At 38.1% G+C, this 26,350-nt stretch overlaps 1 protein-coding gene and 1 long non-coding RNA gene across 5 annotated transcripts; both read left to right on the top strand.

Moving 5' to 3' along the window:
* The first annotated feature begins 6,750 nt into the window (after window positions 1-6,750).
* Window positions 6,751-12,772, top strand: LOC136254884 (uncharacterized). 3 transcript variants are annotated; one of them, XR_010700813.1, is made up of 4 exons: window positions 6,751-6,877; window positions 8,623-8,823; window positions 12,015-12,102; window positions 12,172-12,772. XR_010700813.1 is itself a non-coding variant. In XM_066047648.1 (4 exons), exons 1-4 carry the CDS (start codon window positions 6,808-6,810, stop codon window positions 12,258-12,260), a joined length of 429 nt encoding a protein of 142 aa, XP_065903720.1. In that variant the 5' UTR covers window positions 6,751-6,807; the 3' UTR covers window positions 12,261-12,772. The 3 variants fall into 3 exon arrangements, 1 of the variants encoding a protein (XP_065903720.1); XR_010700811.1 differs by having other exon boundaries at window positions 6,751-6,891; XM_066047648.1 differs by having other exon boundaries at window positions 6,751-6,891; window positions 12,048-12,102.
* A 9,057-nt stretch (window positions 12,773-21,829) lies between these two features.
* On the top strand, window positions 21,830-26,350 carry LOC136254888 (uncharacterized). 2 transcript variants are annotated; one of them, XR_010700821.1, is made up of 7 exons: window positions 21,830-22,092; window positions 24,466-24,550; window positions 24,883-25,211; window positions 25,309-25,456; window positions 25,709-25,750; window positions 25,854-25,918; window positions 26,004-26,350. It is a non-coding gene; the product is annotated as an uncharacterized lncRNA (long non-coding RNA). The 2 variants fall into 2 exon arrangements; XR_010700820.1 differs by having other exon boundaries at window positions 25,709-25,918.

Here is a 26,350-nt window from a genome sequence, read left to right as displayed (position 1 = left end):
ATAATTCAGAAATCGGTCCACTTGCACGCAAATAATTGCTGTGGACAAAATACAGATACACGATGGGATACCTAATGTGGCGTGTACTGACTGGCTTACATCGGGAGATAAAAATATCATTCTTACCAGTGGGTCATACAAAGTTTGCATCTGATTGGTGCTTTGGACTTAACTTGCAAAGCAGACCTTTCGCCGCACAAAGGTTGGCAGTCTGAATGACATTGCCAATGTGATCAGCACCTCTTCATTTGTCAATGTTCCACAACTAGTAGGCACTCTTGAAGGGGATTACTTTGTTCCAGCCTACAAATGGAGTGAGTTCTTTGAGGAGCACACAAAGAAAACTGCTTTAAAAGGGATTACCCAAATGCAGCATTTTCATATTAAAGCTACCTCACCTGGCACAGTATTTGTGAAGAGCTCCAATTCTGGCAATGAGTGCCAAATTGTGTTGGTGAAGGATTCGTTGTGGCATCCCTCGCCCCATTGTCTGCCATCTCGGGTTGTACCAGATGGATTAAGTACAGATCGTCAATACTACCTATTTCAGAAGATCGGCGAAATTTGTCCAGATTATGCCAAAGATCTTGTTTGCCGTCAACCAACAATGGTGCGTGATAGTTGATCATCTACCCTGTGTATAAAGCATCAAGTAACAACTACAGATATAAATAAGACCTTCTTTAAAAATGATCACATGATCAATGGCATGACCAGGGGGGATTCTTACGGTTTGGACCAATCTGCCTTTTTTTGCCAGAATTTTTAAAATCTTGTCAAAACATGATTGAATGAATGATTGTTCAATTTTCAATCAATTATCAAAACAACTATTGGCAGGAATGTTTCTAGAAAATAATTTCAGGTGAGGCAAAACAGGTCTTTCAAGGCAGGAGGAGGGGGGGAAAACTTAATAGACGTTGGGGCACTTTTTCAATTGACATGTAGATCATAGCCTATGAATACTAATTGCTTGTAAAATTGCATGGCCATTAGACATAGAGATGTATTGTCATAGTGTGTGAAGCAAGCATGGTGGGACGTATAACACAATGGGACTGAGGTATTGACTGGAAAAGTGCAGAAGAATGAAAACTGATCAAAATTTTTACCACCTTATCAACACCTCACATTCCTACAGGGTGATATCACAACTTGTCTATTGGAACTGTATCATACCTCTTGCAGCACGGGGAAAAGAGTGCAGATTTAATTCTATTGTATGCTACCAAAACTCAGACTAGGGTCTGGTTACACAGAAATAACTAAATTTTGTAAAACCACTATATACATGTACAGCACATTCAACATTCACAACTGTAACTGGCGTGTTAACCACCACAGAGGTGTTTATTAAGAGTGGGGTTTATTTATTTATTATTAAGTGTGTATTTACATATGTAGGTGTGCATATACACAGATACGAATGGTACACACAAATGACTGAGTGAACGCTTCAAAACACACACACACAAACATACAAACACACACACACACACAAACACACACACATACACACACAACACGCACACAATAATAAAGCAATGTATGTAAGCTAAGTCTCCACGATGTAACATACACCAATAAAAAACCAGACACTCACAAGTTCTCCTTGCTCTCCATCTTCAACGTCATCTCTATCATCACCAGGTTCCAGAGGGGTAGCTGGCAGTTCCAGTGAGTCCTGATGCTCCCTTCCCTCCAGGCAAGCCAGCTGGGCCTGGGAGCCCTCAGTTCCCTGCCATGAATTTTTTCATAAACAATTCTTACAGCATTTCTGACCAAATGATCATGGGCTTCCCTAATGGTGTGAAATTACAAATAAGTTTGCTCTTAATGAAAGAATCAGAGACAAAGGCAACATGACACACACTATACAAACAATAAAAGATGACTCACTTGTGCTCCAGTAGCACCAGTTGGTCCAATGTTGTCATCCTTACCCTGAGTATGACTAAAACAGGATTAATGACATAGTGAAATTACTGGAGACATACATTAGGGCCAGGGTCTATGCCACTCTCTCCAACTTCACCAAGTAAACCCTATAAATTAAAAAAAACAAAAACAAACATACATACAAGTACTACAAGTACATACATACATACGAAGAATTTTAAAGCTAAAGCTTCATGGAAACTACTAAAAAAATATTGAGTTGTAAATTAAAATCGAAACAAAGTCAAACTATCTATGACATTGTCACACAACCAACACCTTCATCATTGTCCTGGTCGCTTAGGCTATTATCATGCTTTAGATGGGTGAATTAGTTTATACCTTCTTCAGTAGGTAAATCTAAAGTTGACCATTTTAGAGAGGTGGTCTTACCATAGAGGTGGTTGTTAAGATAGGTTCCACTGTAGTCCAAAACACTCCAACATAAAAGTTAAGTATCTCAGCATCTAAGTATCTTTATAAGTATATGTGACCAAATTTTACAAAAACCTCGATCTACGCACACAACCTTGAAGTTGACTTTTCACCATAAATGGATAGCCACATCAATACACTACACTTTTGCACCACAGCCAAGCCAATACTTTGCCAAGGCTGCTTTTCTCGAGTGGATTTGTATGGGCGTGTGTGAGCTACTGGGAGCACACTGGCACCTTGGAATGGCACTGGGCAGCTGGAGCACGAAGCTACAGACGTGGACTGTCTTGAGAAGCTGTCCAGACATTTTCTAAGTATATTTCCTTCACTTTGAGTGGTGCTGGTGGCAATGAGCGGTGCTGGTGGAAATGGTGGCCCTATAATAAGGCTGGACACTCCATATAACCCGCTTTGCCATTTTCTCTTCATATATCAATTGCCCTCCCACCGCTGCCACCACCACCCTAGGTAATGAACGTGTGATATAGATACCATGGTGAAAAAAGTTGCTCAAAATCATGGTTATGTCAATAACTAGCCTACTGCTGACTAAAGTGTGTTAAATAGCATACACTACTGGACAATAAATCCATGCTGTTACCATGGAAATCCCATGATCCTCATGAAATAACCATGGAAGTTGTACTTGGTATTTTTCACGGGTAATGAAATACTTATGAAATGCACGGAGCAAAATAATGTACCCACAAACAACCCATGAACAAGTGGGTTTTCATGGGTTTGTATGCATGCACAACCCATGAAAAGCCTGTGAAATCTCACCTATGAAAAACCTGTGGAAAGCCAATGAATATTATTCATAGTTCTCAACAGGTTTTTCATGGCTGTGATTCACAGATTTTCATAGTATACAAACCCATGAAAACTCACTCGTTCATGGGTTGTTCGTGGGTACATTATTTTACTCCAGCATTTCATCGGTATTTCATTACCCATGAAAAAAAAACCAACTGCAGCTTTCATGCGTAGTTCATAGGATCATGGGAATTTTATGGTAATAGCATGGATCATTGTCCAGTAGTGATAGGTGGCTGCATTCACTGTGAAAAATTCAAACTCGTAACTTTTGGCCTTCCCGAGCTATACTCGATTAAAATCTTTAAAACCGTGTATCTCACAATCTATTCTTGTGCTTAGATCGATGGTTTTCTCAAATTCAGTCACATATAAGTATCTAAGTATCTTTGAAAATTTCCACGATACCTATTATGAACCCACTATCATGGTTCATGACATTCAGCTAAAGGCTAGTGTATATGATTTATGTAAGAAAGTGTTTCCATTGCATAGTTAATATGTGCACGGCTGAACATTACTTACTTTCAAGGACACATGTTTGCATGCATGTGTAATGGTCGTGTGCATAAGCATGCATAGGATATTGCAGCACGAACGTGTTCCTTAAAGTGTCTTCAAAAGACTTACAATTTCTCTTAATCCCTTAGTTAATGGCAATGTATTCTCAACAGGTCAAGGACAATCCTTCCTGAAGATGAGCAAACGATGCTGCTAGCTGTAACACTTTGTGTTGGGTGTATACAGTGTGTGTGTGTGTAGAAGCTGTATGCGTGAATATTTGTGTGTGCTTGTGCATGTACAAAGAGGGAGTTGACATACACATTATACTAGATAAATTAAAAAATGGTATTTTAAAAAGGTAAATAGGCAGTGGCGTAGCTACCATTGAGGCAACCAAAGTAGCTGCCTTGGTAAAAATGCTTAACAGCAGGCTGAGCAGGCCTGAGTTTTGGCACTCCGGATTTTCTACTCAAACGTTACTAGACAGCATTGCTGTACCCCAGTAGCTGAAAAGTGGTCCAGCACCATCAAGGTACCATAGGCTCCAGCCCTGATAAGTTCTACAGCCATAGATTCTATTTTGTGTGGTTTGAATTAGTAAAAGATCGTGATACTCTAATAGAGCAGTCATAGTAATATACTCTAATAGAGCATTCAATACAGATTATAGCCACTATTCCCATTACACTGCTTGATTATTTACATTTATATCAATTGTCTTTACATTACTTTTTAACTGCACGGCATTACATTGAGCTAATTGATTATGCATTAGCTGTCACAATAAAATTAAAAAAAGCTTGCTCCACATTCCATTTCAAAGTAAAATTTCCTTGAGGGGGAGCATTCCCCCAGACTCCCTAGCACATGCAGTTGAACATCACAAGAATTATCTCTGACTTAAACATCACATCAGATCAATAAAAAGTAGTGTGCATGACTATGACCTCCATTACAGTTCATGGATGGCCTGACTGTTCAAAATATCTCCGGAGTAAGTTGTGTTGCATGTAATTAAACTACTCTTATGATTGAAGCATGGTATACTATAGCATTAACTATGCTGGAGCATTACTTATGACATGTAGAAAACGTTCAGAGTCTTCTGAAACAGTTTCCTCCATCCAACCAGATAGTCAACCTGCAAATGCTGTACCACCCATACTTGAAAAGTATTTGTGAATCAGTTGAGTCAGAAGCAGACCCTCAATTTGGTCAACGTATAAACTTTGCATCGGTAAAAATTTTTCCTGGCTATGCCACTGATAGGGATTGCTTGAAAAAGCAACAAAACAAGAAGGGATCACTGAAAAAAGTGATCCTCTTTTGACTTTACTCTACCTTGGTAGCTATATGGCTATTAACTCATAACACAATAAGTAAAACATTTTGTTTAATATTTTTCTGTTCTGCCAAGTCAAACTATGGATTTGTGGCTTACTTTGTAACCCCAGTGATCCCTTAATGTTTTGTTACTTTTTTCAGCGATCCCTTCTTGTTTTGTTACTTTTTTCAGCGATCCCAATTTACCTTATTAAAATGCCATCTTTTAATTTATCTATTTTGTTTACTTTTTTAAAATCCATTATTAAAAAAAATTCGTATGTAGTTTTAGTTAGACTCAACTGTCATACCTCTGGCATGAACAACATGGTTTGAGGTGCAATCTCACACACATGCAAGTTTTGAATTTCATGCATAGTTCAAATGTATAAAATTGTGATTTTGAACACATAATATTATAAGGTGTTCATAATTAACATAGCAGTTAATGTTTATGCACTTTTCAATATTATCCTCCACCTCCTCCTTCCCGGGAAATAGTGGGGGAGGGGTGGGGATTTGACTTTTCCGAATATCAAATCCCCGGACACGACAGGTGGTCAAATCCCCACATAAGTATTTTTAAAACCGGTTATTCTTGAAGGAAGCAACAACCTGACATTTTTGAACAGTTAAATATCCCACTAGTGGGGCAAATTTTAAGTTCAAATTCGATCAAATCCCCCACTAATTTTAAGTTCAAATTGGATCAAATCCCCATTAATCCTCCATGTACACCCGGGAAGGGGGTAGTGGGGCGTAATATTGATAGGTGCAATAAGGTCTTTAACTCATTGTGGCTTCCTCTAAAAACCAGCATCATTATGATTCAACAAACCACTGAGCAGTAGTGAATATAGAGTGACTTCCCTATCGGGGTTTAGAAGTTAAAAGTGTTTAAGAACTACTAGCGTCACGCCCTGTTCCTGGTATAAGCAACAAGGTTAAAGTTTTCAACAAAGTAACAACTACAAATATAAATAAGACTTGCTTTAAAAAATGATCACATCATCAAGGGCATGGCCAGGGGGGTTCTTACGGTTTGGACCAATCTCCCTTTTTGTGGCAGAATTTTTAAAATCACACCACACTATTACTCACAGTTCTGGAGTTCTCCAGGGCTATACCTACTGGCTTGGCCTTACACTATTGAGAGTCCCACTTCTAGCAACTTCTTTACTCTGCACTATTATATATCACATCGTGCCCAAGCTGATCTTTTGAGTCACAAGGACCTTGACATGGCACTTACTGGAGCTATGATGACATTGACCAACAACAGAGAGCACATCACAGATGGTGGACACACAGTTGAAGAAAGACAAAGGGCACACACAACATACATGCATAATGGCCGTAAAGTGTGCCAGCAAACCTTAGATTCCTTCACGGGATCAGCAAGGAGAGACTGCTGGCATTAAAAATCACTACATCACCGATATTTGATGGCTTGAGCATTCATGTACTGGGAAGTTACCACCCAATGTCACTCCATATGTGGTCTTCCAGCATATAGTCCGTTTTATCAGCGATTACCCTGAAGAAAATGGCATCCTTCTTCCTGCACGGATTCCTGGATACAAGCGGGATGATATTAAGATATTGTCATCAAGCATAAGCAAAAAGGTAACACTGTAGAGTTGATGACTTACTTTATTTTTAATTTTCTAACTCCAGAACACCCTTTATGATGAATTGTGTATAGTCAGTGGCATGTTATCAGTTGGTCTATCAACATGTTGCAGATACTGGAAGACATGTCTGCCTCATATCATCATAGGGAAGCCAATGTCTGACCTGTGCTGGACCTGTCACCAAAATAGTGCAATGATTACAAGATCAATGAATCGATGTGAAGGTGAAAAATCACAGGTAGTCTGTTAGTATACACTTGCTATGGGGGCAGAAAGTGATATCGATCAGAGCACTGCAATGCATGCTGGCCTTCATGTAACTCAATTCCAAAGATTAATGTACCTAGTTTGTTCATCACTGTAGATTAGCATAAGTATGATATGCATTCTTAAATGGCAACTAACCACAAACATGTATAGGTCAGTCCCTTGCACATGATTGAAGGACATTGTTTGCATTCCTAATTTGGTTTGTGGCAGTCCTAGTTTGAGAACAAAATTGTTTGTTCAGTTTAAGAAGCCATACGAGACTTTTACTAACTTTCTTGTTTATTAAAATTAGAGATGTACCAATACCACCTTTACCGATACTTCCGATATTAATATTTTTAGCAAATAATTTGCCAACACCGACACTAATATTAAGCACTGAAGCCTAGACAGCATTTAATCTAGGGTTGTTAGGCAGGATAACCCCCTAACAGGAAGCAATCAGTACTTAATACAATGACATGATTGCCAGCAAGTTGCTCAACTTGATCTCAAAAAATTATACTGGCTGTGAACTTAACTTTGTGATCACTTGAATTAAGATCTCATCTTTACACAGAAAGGGAGGATAACTCCAGATTGAGTCAACCCCAAAACAAACTAATCCTCGAATAAACACTGAGCCTAGACAAGCTTTATCACCATTTAAAAGTCAGACTCCTACAAATTAACATCTGTGCTTTGCCTTTACACATTGTATGTTACTACAAACTCCATAAACTTGCTTCTTTCTGAGGAATAGCTGCACTGGCATTTTTACAAAGAATTCATGAGTTCTAATTTATTAGAATACACATGAAGCCAATGTAGTAGGTTAAACACATAATTATTTGCTACTTTGTTAGCCCAGCCAACTCATTCCCTACTGGAAACGTAGTCAGGGATGGTTGAAGATACAGTACATGAGATGAGTGTCCTCTGGTGGTATCGACAGCTTTGTATTGCCGATACCAATCTGTTCCAATACATTGGTATTGACTAGGGCTTCAATTAATTTATAAATCAATTAGCCATCAATTATCAAAACAACTATTGGCAGGAATGTTTCTAGAAAATAATTTCAGGGGAGGAAAAACAGGTCTTTCAAAAGTATGGGCAGGAGGAAGGGGGGGGATTTAAATGATGTTGGACTTTTTCAATTGACATGTAGATCATAGCTTACGAGTACAATACAAGTATAAATACACTCTAATTGTTTGTAAAATTGCATGGCCATTAGACATAGAGATGTACTGTCATAGTGTGTGAAGCAAACATGTATGGCGAGACGTATAACACAATGGGACTGAGGTATTGACTGGAAAAGTGCAGAAGAATGAAAACTGATCAAAATTTTTACAACGTTATCAACACCTCACATTCCTATAGGGTGATATCACAACTTGTCTATTGGAAGTGTATCATACCTCTTGCAGCACGGGAAAAGAGTGGGTGTGCTAGAATATTATGTGTGGCTATTGTGTATATCAGCAGAAAATCTGGTAGTGCTTATGCCTAGAGTTTCTATACAATTTTAATGTAGTAGGTACTGTACAATGGCTACTCTTTTACTATTGGTTTCTAAAGGTAGGTCCCCATGCTCCACATAATGTACTATTATGTTTCATAATACACGACCTAAGCATGGAAGTGCAATATTTTTATTTGAGAATGATAACTACTGTACTTATAACAGGTCAAGTTAAATTTTTATGTGTAGGCCATCAAAACTGCTGAAAGACATCTCAAGATAGTTAAGGAGGAGTGTGACTATTACAAGAAACAATGCAAGGACAGCAGAACCAAAATAAAGGCATTATTCATGGATGGAGAAGAATACAGACCAACACCTGTCATCATGCAATCTCTTCCTAAGTCAAGAAGCCTAACAGCTCACTACAACTTTGACATAGCCCAGCAAGTAAGGAAAACTTAATGCCGTCATATCTATGCTGAATTCGGAAGACAAATTTGGACAGGCATGTTTCATTACAATGCTTTTCATTTTTAAGGTTTGTCTTATGCATGTAAATGGTGACATCACTTAGTCTCACATGGCCAGACCACCTTTCACCTTCACAGTGCATATCGATTGAGTTCCTACTCTGAAAAAAAGGTCTGGGGAAACTCAATGTAAAAAAAAACAAAAACATCACTCGAATTTGAGTGCCACCGATCAAATTGCTTCATGCCAAATAGATGATAATATTGATGCCAACCAATATGAATAATTCTATGTGTTTGTCACTTGTTTACAGTGAAATACATTGTTCCAGAGTTCTTAAATTGATTGTCCGAGAACTAGAATATAGCCAGTGACTTCCATATGCCAACAAACCACCGTGGTCCAGCGGCTGTACCAGAGTAGAATTTGCTTTCTGGCACAAGAGAAGTGTTAAGTTGAAGAACAAGATGTTGAAGAACAAGATGATAATAGGCATTAAGTTGAAGAACAAGATGCTTTACAGGCTTTTAAGTCATTCACAGGCTCTTCACCTTCTTAGTATTCTTCACATATTTACAATCGATAATAAGTATATGTTGGTGTGAGGTCACTGGTTACATTCCAGTGTGCATCTTACTGCATTGAGTTTTCCCACACCTTTAAAGTTGGGCACTAAGAGACTAGGTCTGCAAATACAGTGTACTGCAAGGCACACTGAATACACTTACGAAGATAATGGCATGTGTGGAAATCTATACCACTGTTTGTATTGCGCCTTGCAGTACATGGTAGTGAAGCAACCCCAACCTGCATGGAACTGCACCCTAAACATTAAGCTATAAGAGCTGGCTTTGAAAACACTCAGAAGATGAATATTGAATGTTTGTGGGCTCAGTTGTGAGTGTTTGTGGGTTCAGCTATCATCTCCTAAATTAAGTGGCCTTTGTAGGGTCGGGATCGATCAACACGCTTGAGTATGTGTGTGTGTGTGTGTGTGTGTGTGTGTGTGTGTGTGTGTGTGTGTGTGTGTGTGTGTGTGTGTGTGTGCAGGTGACAAGCTATTTGCTGTTGTTGGGGTTTTATGCATTGCCTAACAAAAAAATATATATCCCTTTACAATTCTGGGCTGGAGATGATAGCTGGGCAAGTCGGCATTTAATTAAAGAAAATAAAGCACTCTGTTATTATCTTTCATTCCATTGTTTAGGTTAACTGACAGTTACAAGGGCTCTATAATTTGGGATTTCCTATAGGGCTGCAGTACAGTTGCTAATGAATCTGTTAACACTGGTGCAGTCAAAGGTTAGCTTTGACTTTATGGGCTTTACCATGTGGGTTTTTCTTTTGTCATCTTTCTGGTCAGCAAATGTATAATTATACCAATATCAAATGGCTTAGATCAGCCTGTACTAACACACTCACAAGTACACTATATGTAAAAATCAGGGGAATCGTGCCTTAAGTTGGTAATGACACTTCAGGCTGCTCTTATCAATGTCACTGGGCTAACTGAGGTCGCCTACTGGCTACCTGAAAATGGACAGCTACCACCTAAAAGATAATACGCCCATGTCTAGCAGTGTGCATTTCAAGCTGCATCATAAAATTATGAACAGACCTGTTAAGTAGCTATAGCTTAATTGTCTGCTGTCAAACCGTTTTCACTACCAGAGAAACTGGCCATGGAATAAGCATGGTTATTCCATGAATTTCTAAATGACCCACGGAAATGTGCAATGGAAATCATGACAGTTTCATGGCATGGCCCATGGCAATTGCTATGAAATGCCCATGAAAAAATGTTTATATAAAACCATGAAAATTCCATTCTACGGGATAAGTAAATTTTCATGGCCCATTTACACTGTTGGTTTAGAAATTCATGAAATACCCATGCATATCCATGTCTTTTGTAGCTTTGATATTGTATAAAACACACACACACACACAAATCAAAAAATAAAAATAAATAAATAGCAAAGCCTTTGGCTGCCATGTTGCCACAATCATGCCTACCCAGTGACTAGCAATGGGACACCTGTGCGCTACTCAGGCACTAGAGACGGCGCTGGAAAATCTTCCTGGGGTATGACTAGTAACCCACAGAAAGCTGTACCATGCCTCACAGGTGAGGGTGTGAGCACACAAAGTCCCACCTGAGCCTTCACCTGTTATGTGAGTCATGGACAGTTGGCATTTGCTTCCCCAGTAAACACCATGCAGGTACCCATTGATGTTACAGCTGCTGCTTGCCCAGTTGACACCAGGTCACAAGGCTCCTATTTAACAGCTGGGTATACTGGAGCAATGTGAGTAAAGCTTCTTGCTCAAGGAAGCAACAACATCACCAAAATAATTGGGCCTTACCCGGCATTGAAACTGAAACCTTTTGATTACTAGGCCAACGCTCTAGTCCATTTTCAGGTAGTCAGTCGGCGACCTAAGACAACATTGATAAGAGCAGTCTGAAGTGTCATTACAAATTTAAGGCATGATTCCCCTGGTTCTTCCATATAGTGTACTTGTGAGTGTGTTAGTGCAGGCTGATCTAAGCCATTTGATGTTGGTATAATTATATATTTGTTGACCAGAAAGATGACAAAAGAAAAAACCCACATGGTAAAGCCCATAATGTCAAAGCTAACCTTTGACTGCACCATTGTTAACAGATTAGTTACCAACTGTACTGCAGCCCTATAGAAAATCCCAAATTATAGAGCCCTTGTAACTGTCAGTTAACCTAAACAATGGAATGAAAGTAAACAATGCAATGGTCAGATCTTTACTAAACACTAACCTAGTTATAATCTCCAATCCTGAATTGTGCAATTAAGAATTCTATAATTTGGGATTTCCTATGGGGCTGCAGTACAGTTGCTAATGAACCTGTTAAGACTGGTACAGTCTCAAAGGTTATAGCTTTCACATTACAGACTTTACATGTGGTTAAGTTTTTTTTCTCTACCTAGCATAAGATTGGCTTATTCTGCATGCACACACACACACACAAGAAGTAAACAGCACTAGGGAATCATTTCATACAACGAGTAGTGATGATGATTTTGTGTGTTTATATGTGTAACTGCATATTTGAGGTCAGTCAGATTCTGCGGTGGCTAACTGAAAGACAGATGAAAGTTTTATGTGCTGTCTATCTTTCGCTGTAGATATACAACCATTTCATAATGATGTTAACATAGATCATCACTGATGGACAATGTGTTAAAAAAATTTACACAAAGAGAAAAAGAGAAGGTGAATGATGATGAATAATTAAGAAAAATAATGTTTAATTTATTTTCTTTTTTTGTTTGCAATCTGTAGACCCATGTTGGATTCAAGGTTTATCACCAATAATGAGAGTATATCATCACTTGATGAGTCTAATAATATGGGTGGAGTTATGGCTTTGAATTTATAGCGTAATGCCGGGCAAACTTGTTTAATTGTTTTCTCATCCTGACCCATGCACATCACTTTTACCTGGCCTCCTCAAATGCTGATATTAGTCTTGTGTCCATGTATCGTGCTCAGATACGGGCTTTCACTTTACAGCACAAGAAATGTACCTAGCAGCTCAGTAAAAGAGTATAGTGTGAATATCACTTTTAAGAAGGCATTAGTTAACCTTTAATTTACAGTTACAGATAGATTGTTATTGTTGTGGTTTGGAGCATTTTCTTTCAAAATGAATAACAAAAATTGACCTCCCGCCAGCATCCAAATTCCATATTTTGTGGATGAAAAAAATGATCAAGTTTGCGTGCCTAGCTTAAGTACTAAGCAGATTCAGGGACAACCCCAGACACTTATAACTCTACATTTTTATGTTCAGTAATTCTTATGCATAACTATAGCATCTTGTTGCATTTGGTTGGTGATGTATTCTGAACAGTTTTGACATAATATTATGCTTATGCTTATATATCTTTTGGATAAGAAATACTCACAACTTTGTTTACCATGCATGTAATGGGAACATTTAGGGTGATAAAGGGGATATAAGCTAATTGCATGATGGTAAGAGATGACTGTTTTATGACAGTTTAGATTGTTCTAATACAGTATCTTGATATTGTTAATATAACTTTAAGGACATGGCTGAAGAAGTGGGTACTCCTTGTACCCTCTTCGATTTTTAAGCCCACTACCAAGTTGCTTTTGTTAACTAGCTAATGTTTGCCCACTACCAAGTTGCTTTTGTTAACTAGCTAGCTAATGTTTTTAAAATTAAATGTGACTGGGCCTGCGATAATAGGGCACGTGGGCACAAACTACACCACACCACATAACTTCCCATATCTCAGTAGTGGGATAAAATAGTTTCATTCTGTAACTTATATTGTAAAGCCAACTAAATGCTTAATAAGTGCTGAACATTTCATGGCCAAACAATAATAGAATACGAAGTTATCACACATCAAAGTTTGAAAAAGTAGGTAATTTTAATGTGCCCACATGCCCTATTTTTGCAGGCCCAGTCACATTTATGAATAGCACTGAAGGGAAGGTTGCATTTATTTATATTTCATTTATTTCAGTATTAAGGCTGTACAGCACTTTGTGCTATCTTATATTGCTACCAATAACGTTTAGCTAGCCCATATAAAGGTAGGCAAGAAATTGACACATTAGTTACTTGTATGAATTCAGTTGTTACCACAATTAAAACCCTTAAACCCGCAGAACACTTTTCGGAAATGCGTGTTTACACAATATGGGCATACATCGAGGCATACATGGCGACACTAGGTGGGGTAACCGAGGGGTCACTAACTCATAAAAAAGGAGTACGGATTTCAAAATCTTGAACAAAATTCCAAAGATTTCACGGATTTCACAAAATTGAACGAGGACTGCAAAATCTGCTTTTAAATTACAAGAGTGACAAGTTCTTGAAATCGCTTTTAGCTAATAGTGGGAAAAAGAAATAGAAATTTACGCAGGAGCAAAGCTTCACGAAATTGAGAGGAATCGCGAAGCCATATAAAACCAGGAGCTAAGGAAAAGGAAACCCTACAAAACCAGGAGCGACTTGAAACAAGGCCAATCATTCAGGGAAAATGCTGAGCGAAACTCCTCAAAGCTAGGAGCAACTGTCAAAGCCCTATCTGGTGTAAAACCCCACAAAACCAGGAGCATCTGTATGCTTAAATTTTATAGTTTGTGTGTTGCTAAGCTTATGTTGGGTTGTACTTATAATAGGCATTTAGTTTTCTACTCTTTCCCTGGAAGTTTTGGTGAGTCAATACAATCTATCCTGTTTGTCTAGTTGTATACAGTCAAAGTATAGTCCTACAAAACAGGAGCAAAATCCCCACCAAATGATTTCTACAATTTCACTTACATGGCCTCTCCTGGTATCATAGGATTTCTTGCAGTTATAAAATTAGCTTCCTGATACTAGCTACTTTTAGCATTTACAAAACTGCGCAATAGTCTTGTATGAACCGGTCTAGTCAATAATCAAATTCATAATAATAAGAATTTTTTTAGTTGTACGGTGACATTATACACTGCATATTATACATAGCATCTTGACCACTCCCTATATATATGTGTGTGTGTATATATATATGTATATATATATATATATATATATATATATATATTAATACCATACCTGTTTCACTACCCATACAAAAGTCTCAATGGTAGCAGTGAAATTTATCCCGTATTTCACTGGTAGCAGTGAAAAAGTTGTAATTGCAATTTCATTGGCTAGAATTTATGTTAACAATTAGTGTTGACACATGTTTAGTACATAGTGACAAATTGCGTACATAGCAACGCTAATGCACGGCATGCGCATATGCAGCGAGTATGGTATTAACTGGGAATAGCATGGGTAGCAGTGAAATTTGGGATAAATACCACTCTTGTTGTATTGGAAATGGTAAATTTCCAATACAACACTCGTGATATTTATCCCAAATTTCACTGCTACCCATGCTATTACTAGTACTAATACAACATCAATATCGTGTCCTGTACAAAAACTCCAATAGCAGCTTGTGGTATATTTTTGATATACTACAGCAAACTAGCCAATAGAATCAGTATATCACTTGTACATTTGATATACGCATCTGATTGGCTAAAATTTTTTGATAGTGTTTAGTTGTTTTACCAGTTAGGCATGTCCGACTTGACAACTGATGGTACCATAGTAACCAATACCTGTTACCTAGCAACAACACCGTTGCCTAGCAACCGTTGCTAGGTAACACTACTGATTTTAGAAATTATTTTGACACCATAGCAACGGTTGCTAAGCAACCACCAAAAAGCATGTAACTAGGTCAGGTTTACATTTTGTTGCCTAGCAACAGTTGCTACGGATTGTTGGACCAATTTTCAAGAAGATTGCAGGCTGCAACACATGTGCATACTCCTTCAGCATGCTAATCACAAGGAATTACTTACCAGTACTAATAATGGTGTAAAAATTTGAGAAATTGCTGTTACTGCTTCCAAGTGGGAGACGAGATGTTGTATTAACATATTATACTACAGATATCATGGTATTCGAAATATATACCAAAAGATATACATATTTAGGAAAGGGTGCCATAGTGCGAGGCTTCGCCTCGCACTATAACATCTTTTCTAAGTTTGTATATCTTTTGGTATATATTTCGAATACCATGATATCTGTAGTATAACATATACATATATATATATATATATATAATTATATTATATTGCTACTTCATTTGTAATAATACAATACCTTGTTCAGCTAATAGCTCAATTAGTACTAGTAATAGCATGGGTAGCAGTGAAATTTGGGATAAATATCACGAGTGTTGTATTGGAAATGGGGATAAATTTCACGAGGCGAAGCCGAGTGAAATTTACCATTTCCAATACAACAAGAGTGGTATTTATCCCAAATTTCACTGCTACCCATGCTATTCCCAGTTAATACCATACTCGCTGCATACGCATGCTGTGCATTAGCGTTGCCATGTACGCAATTTGTCACTATGTACTAAACACGTGTCAACACTAATTGTTAACATAAATTCTAGCCAATGAAATTGCAATTACAACTTTTTCACTGCTACCAGTGAAATACGGGATAAATTTCACTGCTACTATTGAGACTTTTGTATGGGCACTGAATCAGGTATGGTATTAGTTTACTAAATAGTATGCATAAGATCCCATGGATCTTTTAGGATAGCTTCTTTCATTAAAGGGAAGTAATCGTTTGTCTTGGGAATTCATTCCATCATAATAATACATTTTGCTCTTCAAGTATACCACTGATGTAAAATGATTTCTATGGTGAATCGAGTATCCTGCCAGTTGGTAGGCTGTACCATACACTGATATATTTGTTGGCATATTCAATTCACTGGCTTTAATGTTGCTGATATCAAATGGTAATACCCAGACTGATTTGGCTGTAAAATGGCTACTCTGTACAATATACTTTCCTCTGCATTCATAAAGTGTAATTCTCTTCTCAGGATTTTCTACATCTTGTCTATCAGTAACTGCTGATGGTGCATTAGCAGGAGGACATTGCTGAAAATCTGCACCACAGTATCCTCGCATCCTTTCTCCAGAATATGGAAAATGTTCCCTTAGTTGTTTCTCAAATGCTGTCAGTGAATTTAAGTTGTAAGTGGTTTGCTGCCTCTGGGCGAATACAGTTGGGCAATGCAGCGAATCACATTTTAGTTTCAGCTGCAGTTTCCACACAATAATTCAACATCAGTGTTACCAGTTCCATCTTCATGGTCATCTTCAGCCTCATCCCCATCAATAAGATCTTCAGTTGATATTGCTTCAATAGCATTAATGCCAGCACTCACTTCATTCCAATGTTGGTTAGCTTTTAACAGAATGTCCATACCTAATACTTGCAAAAGATTCTTAGCTTCAGCTTTTCCAATTTCTATCCAGTCTTCTATATCTTTCATTGTGACAGCTGATACATCATTCTGAAGCAGCCTTTGTGCAGAACTAAAAGTTGTTCCATGCTTTCTACGATGCTGCTCTCTTCTAGGAAACAAAATACCGTTTTCTTCACCTTTGGCTTCAAGTATATTTGAATATGGATTCGATGAAGATGTCGTAACAAACCTAACAGACTAAAATTGATCATGGTTGAGTAAACAGAGCTCATACTCCTGGCTGCTCGAAACAATTGTTCACATGGCTGGGATCCTAAAAGCCAAGGCATTAAAGGGAGGTTGACAGATTTGCAGACTAACAAAAAACTTATTAAGCAGTGACCGTTAATTTCTGCACACAAATAAGCATTTCTTGTGATGAAATTATTTTTAAGGTTATATTCACTGTTATCTAGTATCCACTGTCGCCAATACCGGAAGAAAAACACAGCTGTCCAGCATTGACTAATTCGTTTCTTTGGTTCTAAGTCTTTGCACAAAAAAGAATCTATAATGTACCGAATCATTTTAAGATACACTTTAGTACCCAAACACCCACATCGATCTAATAAAGTGATAACAGCTTCACTTGTTAAATGATCAACAGCATCAAAATTCTGTCTATCTCTGTGGTCCAAGTCCTTCATTCTGATGTTGTGCACTTCTTTTCCATAGTGTTCAAATATCATTTTTAGATCTGCAGCAGCTGCTACATACACTCCCAGTGGTAGAAGTATGCCAGGTTTCATCAGCCTTGCTTTCAATTTTGCCCCCAAATGTACTGTATCTTGTGAAACACTAAAAAGTGAAAGCCTTGGGAGGATAAACCAATCAACCCACTGTGATGAAAGCTTAATATCTGAGGTCACTGTGCTGGGATCAAATGAAGGCTCTTTCTGAAGTGACAACATGATGAGCATGGCTTTAAGAAGACGTGAATCACCATCAGAGGAAAAGTTGATCACTTGTATACTTCTTTTTTTCAATTCACTAAAAATATATTTCCAATGAAACAATATAGACTGATAGTCAAACCTATTGTCAGTACCTATGCAAGCTAAACAGAAGGAAGGAATTCCATCACACAGAGCCTGTGCAACATATACATATGCAAACTTAGATAATGGTCTTGTCTTAAACATTTCAGTAATTGCATCAAATGAAGTTGCTTCATATACTCCACATTGTATCATCCCATCCCTGATAGGTAATACAAACCCTACGCACTGATCACTGTTGGAATCATACTCCACTCGAGTAATGATTCTAGTTGCATCCTCTGATATTGATACAACAAATGGGCATTTAAATTTTTGTAAATGTAACACCAGTTCATCAAACATGAAGATTCCTTCCGGAACATCTGAATATTGAGAATGAATCTTGTTTCTAATGAGAAAAATGGAAGGAATGGCTGCAGGTATATTTCTGTGTAAAAATTCATATGCTATGGGCCCTGACCATATAAACAGAGAAATAGAAAATTTTATCACGATTTCATCATGGCGACGACCATTCGGCCTTTTACTTTCATTTCTCACAGAATTTTCATACAGTTTCTGGAGAAATGCAGAGTTAAAAACAACTTGACTGGGTTTATTTGGTTGTAAATTTGAATTAATAAATGTAGAAAGTTGCTTATTTTCTAAGATTAACTTGTCTATTTGCTTAATAATAGGGAAGTATTCAGTTATTTTGTGTGAATGATTACTGGCTGACAAAGTTTTTAAATATGAACGTGCTTTCCTGGACCAATCAGTGTCAATAGTCATTTCTTCATCCCCTCCAACCTGACACTTAGATCCAGATTGAGAGTTGGAGGGGATAGGTGAAAATTTTTTTGACTAGGTGTATTTGAGCTAGCATCTTGATCAGTTAATGGTAGTTCCCGTTCTGAATTAGGGGATGTCAAATCATTGTCACTCTCAGAACTGCACAAGGTGGAACTGCAAAAACAAAACAATCAACAATAAGACACAATGCCTATAGCTAAGCAACGAACATAATTGTTAGGCATGCATAATTAGCTACTGAGGTAACCAGCTAACATTACAATTAAAGATATATTATACATTTGAAACAAAAAATAAACACCTTTCATTTTGGGATGTGACAGCAGTAAACAATAGTGGCTTCTGCGTAAAGTTATCTTTCCTTTTGCTATCCTTTGCACAAGACTTCAGCACATGTTTGGTCCAATTAGATAGCATAAAGCCAGAACCCCTTTGAAATAATCTAGTTTTTGTTTTCTTGGAACAGCGCAGACACCGCACCACCACAATGTGATTATCTTGAGATGTAGATGATGCTGGAGAAATAATAATTTCATAATCATAATTTTCTTTCAAATTCAAATTGGGTTGACCACGAGTCCATTTTACCATTTGCTGTCTAACAGCTGCATATTAAATGTCATTGGGATCAAATAAGATTACAGGTTTAGAACTTGGTTGACACTTTCTCTTATCTGCTAGAGCTTTAGGCAGATCTGAAGCTCTCTTTAGTGGTTTAGTAGAGATGTCATCCTTTATTTCAGATACAAAGTTTTTCAGCTTTGCGGCATGAGCTGGAAGAAATTTAAAAACTGGTTTTGTTATCTGACCAAAATATGCTTTATCTCCAGGAAAGTTATCGGATATAAAATCTTCTATCTCCTTTAGGCTATCTGGCACTATCATCAGCTCAATCGCCTCTCTGTCAACATAACCTTCAAGAATATTATACATGCAGCTATTAATAGATAGCAGTGAGGTTAGGGTGTATTATGCACATTACTATATGCCTATATGCATTATATTATACAAAATTACTTGTAAATAACCAAAATAAGGACACCAACACTGTGCATATTGCAGTGGCAGATCTGTCTGTCAGTGAATGCTATATTACACTGGAGATCTGCAGTGTGAGAAGTTTATAGCTAAAGCCTGTGAATACAGGGAGTTAGGATCATGCACCTAAGCCTGTGTAGAATGCAGAGGAAAATCCCAGACCCATGACTTGATCTCCATCAACATGCAATCCAGGCATGCACTGAAGGAGCCACAACAGCTCAATGCCTGTGGGATCTGCATGGAATCTTCTTTCCCTTTAATCTGCACTTAAACCATAGGAGTAGCAAACCGGGAGCAAGGGGGCTGCATGGAGTCCCCCTTACGATTTAAACTTTGAATAGATCGAGATACTCTAATAGAGCAGTCAGTAACTCTAATAAAGCAGTCACAGTATTCAGAGAAGCTGTGGTAGCAAACTGTGAAGCTGTGAGTAAGGATTTTATGCGCTCTATCAGTGACACAATCTGTGGAGGGCAGCCATTCTTAGCAAGTGTTGACCTTTCTTTCTTTCTCTCTCTCTCTCTCGCTCTTTTCACCAAACTAGAGCCCCCTATCCAGGGCCGCCCAGAGAAATTAAGGGGCCCAGGGCAAAGAGTTAAAGTGGGGCCCTTGACCCAAGTTGTAAGGTGAAGACCAAAAAAAAAAAAAAAAAAAAAAAAAAAAGGTCACAACCTGCTGGCAATGACAATAACTACCCATCACCAACCATATCTCCTTATCTATAAGCTTGCTACACTGCTCCTCTGAAGAATACTGTGACTGCTCTATTAGAGTATTTAGATCTGACTGCTCTATTAGAGTATATCGATCTTTTAAACAGGTATTCAGGGGGCCCTTCATGGGGCCTCCTGGGGCCCCTTTCAGGCTGGGGCCCGGGGCAAAATGCCCCAGTTGCCCCCCCCCTGTGGGCGGCCCTGCCCCTATCTAAATATCTTGCTACGCCGCAAACACGCCAGCAAAGGGATTGATTAATTAATCTGTGAATGCTGTATGCTATCTCACTATAAGTTGACTAACTAGAAAGTTTATGAGTTATAATAAAGGGTCAGAGCTAATTAGTACATGACATTGTAATTAGCTATTACCGGTATCACGTAAGGCATGCATATAGAGTCTATCGGTACCGTGAGTACCGCGGTCATTCGTGCCCTGCATGCTCTCACAACCTAGCTTACCCGTGGCTAGTAGACAATTGACAACAGTAGGGGGCAGCTTTCTCTTCATCATCTGTACAAAATCACTGTCATGCAGTTCGTCCATGTCAGCTTCAGATTCTAATCCTTTGCCAGCCATTCCTCAAAGTCAAGGCAAACAATCTATATAACAGCAACGAACTTCAGTATAAACCTCCTTTGTTTTTTGTATGCTTTCATGACAGATTTTATATGTCTCCTGGTTTTGTGCGGCTTCTTTCCTACAGCTCCTGGTTTTGTTTGGCTTCCACAACTCGCTTACTATACAAATCCGAAGCGGAGCGGAAAATAGGATTTCATCCTTACTGTTGTGCAGGAGCAGTTTACATGGATTCTCCTGATTTTGTGCGGCTTCTTTCCTACAGCTCCTGGTTTTATTTGGCTTCCACAACTCAAATCCAAAGCGGAGCGGAACATCGGATTTCATTCTTATTTTTCAGCAGTTTGCATGGATTCTCTCCTCGTTTTGTGCGGCTTCTTTCCTACAGCTCCTGGTTTTGTATGGATTCTCTGTATGTCTCCTGGTTTTGTGCGGCTTCTTTCCTACAGCTCCTGGTTTTGTTGGCTTCCACAACTCGTTTACTATACAAATCCGAAGCGGAGCGGGACATAGGATTTCATCCTTACTGTTGTGCAGGAGCAATCTCCTGATTTTGTGCGGCTTCTTTCCTACAGCTCCTGGTTTTATTTGGCTTCCACAACTCAAATCCGAAGTGGAGCGGAACATCGGATTTTATTCTTACTTTTCAGCAGTTTGCATTGATTCTCTCCTGGTTTTGTGCGGCTTCTTTCTCACAACTCCTGGTTTTGTTTGGCTTCCACAACTCGCTTAATACAAATCCGAAGCGGAGCGGAACATCGGATTTCATTCTTACTTTTGTGAAGGAGCAGTTGAAAGTAAGCTACGGTACCAGAACGAGTAGCTATAGAATCAGAATCACGATAAGAACATAGCTAAGATTTCATATTTCAGACAAGATTTCATTGAAGTTGTACGAGATTTCGAAGCAGTTGGTGACCCCTCGGGGGTAACTTAATTCTTACAGCCTACAAATACACATAGATTAAAAGTGTGTTTACTGGGCTACTTGGAGAAGGTTAAATGAACACTGTAACTACAGTGGCTTACTTGATATGAAGCGGTGAACGACGAGTCACATCTCCGTGTTCCAAAATTTTTGCCACGTGTTTAATTTCGATTGTGGGTTTACTCACGTGAGTCATATATGGCCTGATGCAGAATTTCACGAAGAGTTGCTGTTGCAAAGCGATAGGATCAGCTACCATCGAGTTTTCGACCATTTTATAAAGGTATGTAATTTTTTTGCGTGTTTTCTTACAGAAAAGTTATTTTCACGGCTGGTTTTGACTTCACCATTTAGCGTTAGCGGGTAAAACTCTAGGTATCATTTTGACCCTTGCTACATCACGAGTAGAATGACATAAATTGCATAACCATAGAATGGACGCTCCGAAAGTTACAGTGCTTTGTGCAAAGCATGCGTATTTATTATAAAGTGTAAATCCAGTTTTCTGGATTATGAGGGTTTAAGGGTTAAGTAGGTATCTAACCACTTATCTAGTATGTATAAGTTATCTACACCATGCAAGATCTACAGTTCATAATAGTAATAAGCTTGCAATAATGTCTGGGAAATGCTTGCTAGACGAAATGGAAGCATTTATAAGGGAGAAAATAAAAAAGGAGAGATGGACCCACAAAAGACTTAGTCTTCGCTTACAGCACAGGTTTCCTGGCAAGAGAGGACTGAGCGTTTCCTCTTTGGATCGGTTTGCAGCAGTGTTCTTTTTCATTTATTACTGCATTAGCTAGTCAATATACGGTATGGCATGACTAAATCAGTAGCTAGCTAAGCATGCTAGCTATATGGCTCCACTGCCCGCTATATGGCATGCCAGCAGTGTTCTGATCGGCTAATAAAGCTTATAATTACAATCACAGTCGATTTGAGAGAAAACCATCATTACATGAGAAAAATAAAAAGTATGTGTGACCTCGGACTGCATGCGATCACAAAGTAGGCTGCTTTAGCTAAAGTCAGTATTCGAGTCGGGAAGCTTGCACCAGCTTACAGCAGTGCAAAGTGATAATGTAACACCATAAAACCATTGTTTATCTCTAAGAGAGGGATCTAAAGAGTGAAAACGAGCCCCCTTCACTCCATTTTCTTTGAAGATCGAGATACTCTAATTGAACAGTCAATTATACTCTATTCAGGGGCGGCGGATACAAGGGGAGGGGGAGACTAAGGGGTTATGCCCCCACCTTTGCTTTATCAACTTGTAGTTGCCCCTTATAGCCCTAGATTCTGTATATACATCGTTTTTGACACAAAGCATGTGATGCTTTTAATATTAGAGGTCATAAGTTATAGCACATATAGTTATGATATTGCTCTATTTAAAAAAAAATCATGCTGAAACCACTCTCAAATTCACTTTAGAGAGCCTAATTTCCAAAATTGTCATGACCATATGACTATGCATTGATGAACATGATCTCTTAATATCTGCATAATAACCATTCAGCATCACAAAAATTATTTCTCAGTCACCTGTGCATGTGTTGTTATGTCTGTAACCAGTTCCGCCTCCCCCCCCCATTTGGAAAAATCCTATATCCGCCCCTGATATTTATTATTACTGTACATGGAAGCACCCAGTGCTGGTTAGCTACAAACATTTACATAGTTACAAAGATTATACATGTAACAAAACAGTCATGCACATCACATTATCATTATCAACACATATGAAATGGATATTAGCTATTGAAATAATTAATACAGAATATGTAACTCAGGATGAATTTCTAGACCAGATACTGTAGGTGGTACAAAACTAGCTAAGTGTGGACTTATGCATACTAATCTGCAGTACATTGAGCATGGAATATAAATAAACTTATAGCTACCATGATCGTGCAAATACTTGGGTGCATACATCTGGCACATACTCAATCAATTGAAGTAAGAACTCAAACTAAGTTGAGTTTTGTACAACAAGGTTTATCAGCAGCCAGCTTTTTTTTGTTGCAGACCCTTCCTTCCCATGTGACAAAAATCCTGGAGTTACAAAGCCTTCAGATGAAATAATATATTATTAACAATAAGTCAGGCATTATTTTTACATAGTTTGAATTAAATCAAGTGGTCAAAGTGAAATTACACACTCAAACTTGTTGATCCTGGTGGCGAGTGCTGTTCAATAGTGACTAGACAGGTATGATTTTTACTGGTCACATGGAATGATCACATTTCTATCTCTGTTAGCTAAGGCTCACCGAACATTATGACCATGAAGAACATCTAGCTATGTATACAAATATACTTGTTAAATGTGGTTGCACGTATAGCTATCATTGATATATGTGCCACATGCCTTTTAAACCAAAGTAGGATGCATATGGCAAGGTTTGCAAGTGAGTACATGATGGCAAGAGTAATGTAGATTCTATAAAGACAATCTATTATAAGACTAAAAAAGAGTCAGATTGAAAAATGTAGGTAGCTATATTGGGACCGACAAACAGCTTTAAATTCTTTCGACCATGAATCTCATTGTCACTTCACTTAATGATTGGATTAATGTATAGATCATAAGATGACATAATGCATTAGTTTATATATACGTATACAGTCAGCTAGTTATTTCATTCTGTAGATTTTGTCATGAAAGAGACATACACAAGACAAGCAGGCTCACAAAAGCTGAATTAGATAGGATTGTAACCGCTGCTGTCAGTGAAGTGAGTTAGCTCTTTCCATTGTGTCAATTTATCTTTTGACATTAATACATATAAATGTGTAATACATTTAAATATATCATAGTGTGCAAACCCAGCAATATGTAGTACTGGAATTAGTTGAATTTAATTTTTTAAATATCATGAGCTTTTACACATGGCAAGGTTGCTCAACAGGTAGTTAGCTAGTATATACAGTAATATGCAATTGGATTGGATAAGTGATAAAGTGATATTATCTATCTTAACATGAAAAAAATACAACAAATAATATTACATTGTTTAGTTTATTTCATTGTTAGTATTATCAGATTTGTCTAACATTTGAAAACCAGGTGGGTCCAGTGTATGGACATCGAACATTGACTAGGGTATTGGCATCCGAAGGACTCAAAGCTGGAGAGAAGAGAGTAGGGGAGTCTCTGAGGCTTGTTTCGCCTCTGTACTCTCAAGTCTGCAGACACTTTGTTGCTCGGATGACAAACCCTGGAACCTACCAGGCAGATTATTTTGGTCAGAAACTGCACATCGACCAAAACGAGAAGAACGTGATGTTCAGAGTAATGCACATATGTGCAGTTGATGGATTTAGCTGTAAAATTGTGGCGTTTACTACTATGCCAATCAAAACAACTACACTGTTTACGAGACAGTGTATATACAGGTATTACGTTATGCACTACAAGTATAATACATGCTATATGTACTGTACATACTACCATCTCATGTATATGTACAAGTGTCTGTTTATTATTGTTTAGACAGATCATCTGCCACTATGGAATGTGGGATCAACTCAGGGTTGATCAGGGGAAGTAGTGGTATCTAATGCTGTACATGCAGGAACAGCTGGCAGAATATAGAAGAAACCCTTCTGCACCACCTCATTTGCAAACATCCTCAACCCTGGTGAGATTTTGTGACGTGATGAAATAACCTTAACCTTCTGATAGTAAAATTAACAATGTCAGCAACTAGCTAAAGTAGATATTTCAATTGGATACACATACAGGATAAATAACTTTGATACATTTTAAAGATCGGATAAAATATAAGCATTGATACAAAATTAAATTTTAAATAACAAGCAGTACATACACACTATTATGCTATACAGTGTACTTGTTAGCATTGGATAACGTGTTGACTTTTGTATAATAGAATCATGTGGTTGAAAGGATCCGGGTTGAAGTCAATGGAAGGGTAAGCTATCCGATTAAGGCCATCCTAATTGAATGCAAGAAAACCACGATTTTAACTTGGAACATCATCATGACGATGTCAAATTTTGTGTCTCCTGGTGTAGCATCCAAGTTAGCCAAGTAGGGATGAAAAAGTTTGTGGCTGCCTGGAATGAGCATCGGATCCGAGGTATATCAAAAAAAATTAATACACAGTGTTTATGCATAACTGTCACTAAATCTTAAAAGTTATGTCATCATTTCTTTTTGTACAGGCAGGGGTATTCCAAATGTGCTGATGGCTCAAAACAATCAGACAAAACCTATTGACAACTCTGTGGTCCCAGCAGCCAACGAAGCTGGCAGACAATATGAAGAGAATGGAGGTACTGTTCAGTGAGTTCGAACAAGATCCATTGGCAGAATGGGAGGATTTGGTGACTACTAGGATGGAGACAACATTTACTGAACAATCGTCAAGCTTTGAAGATATTTTTCACAGCTTAGTGAACAATAACAAAACAATGTTTCGTGATGGACTTTTATGTTTTATTGTTATAACCATGCAGCTTAAAGCACAACTGTAAGAATCTTGTACATGTATGTTACTTTTTTCACTGAA

This window comes from Dysidea avara, chromosome 4 (assembly GCF_963678975.1).
Source record: "Dysidea avara chromosome 4, odDysAvar1.4, whole genome shotgun sequence".
Taxonomy (NCBI): Eukaryota; Metazoa; Porifera; class Demospongiae; order Dictyoceratida; family Dysideidae; genus Dysidea; species Dysidea avara.
This window is presented reverse-complemented; position numbering and strand designations above follow the sequence as displayed.

Bases quoted from the DNA above. Each gene is read 5' to 3' on its own strand.
- LOC136254884 (XM_066047648.1), top strand. From the start codon at position 6,808: ATGTCTGACCTGTGCTGGACCTGTCACCAAAATAGTGCAATGATTACA. The intron at 8,824-12,047 runs GTAAGGAAAACT...ATGTTAACATAG, and splicing joins ACTTTGACATAGCCCAGCAA to ATCATCACTGATGGACAATG. The intron at 12,103-12,171 runs GTGAATGATGAT...TGCAATCTGTAG, and splicing joins CACAAAGAGAAAAAGAGAAG to ACCCATGTTGGATTCAAGGT.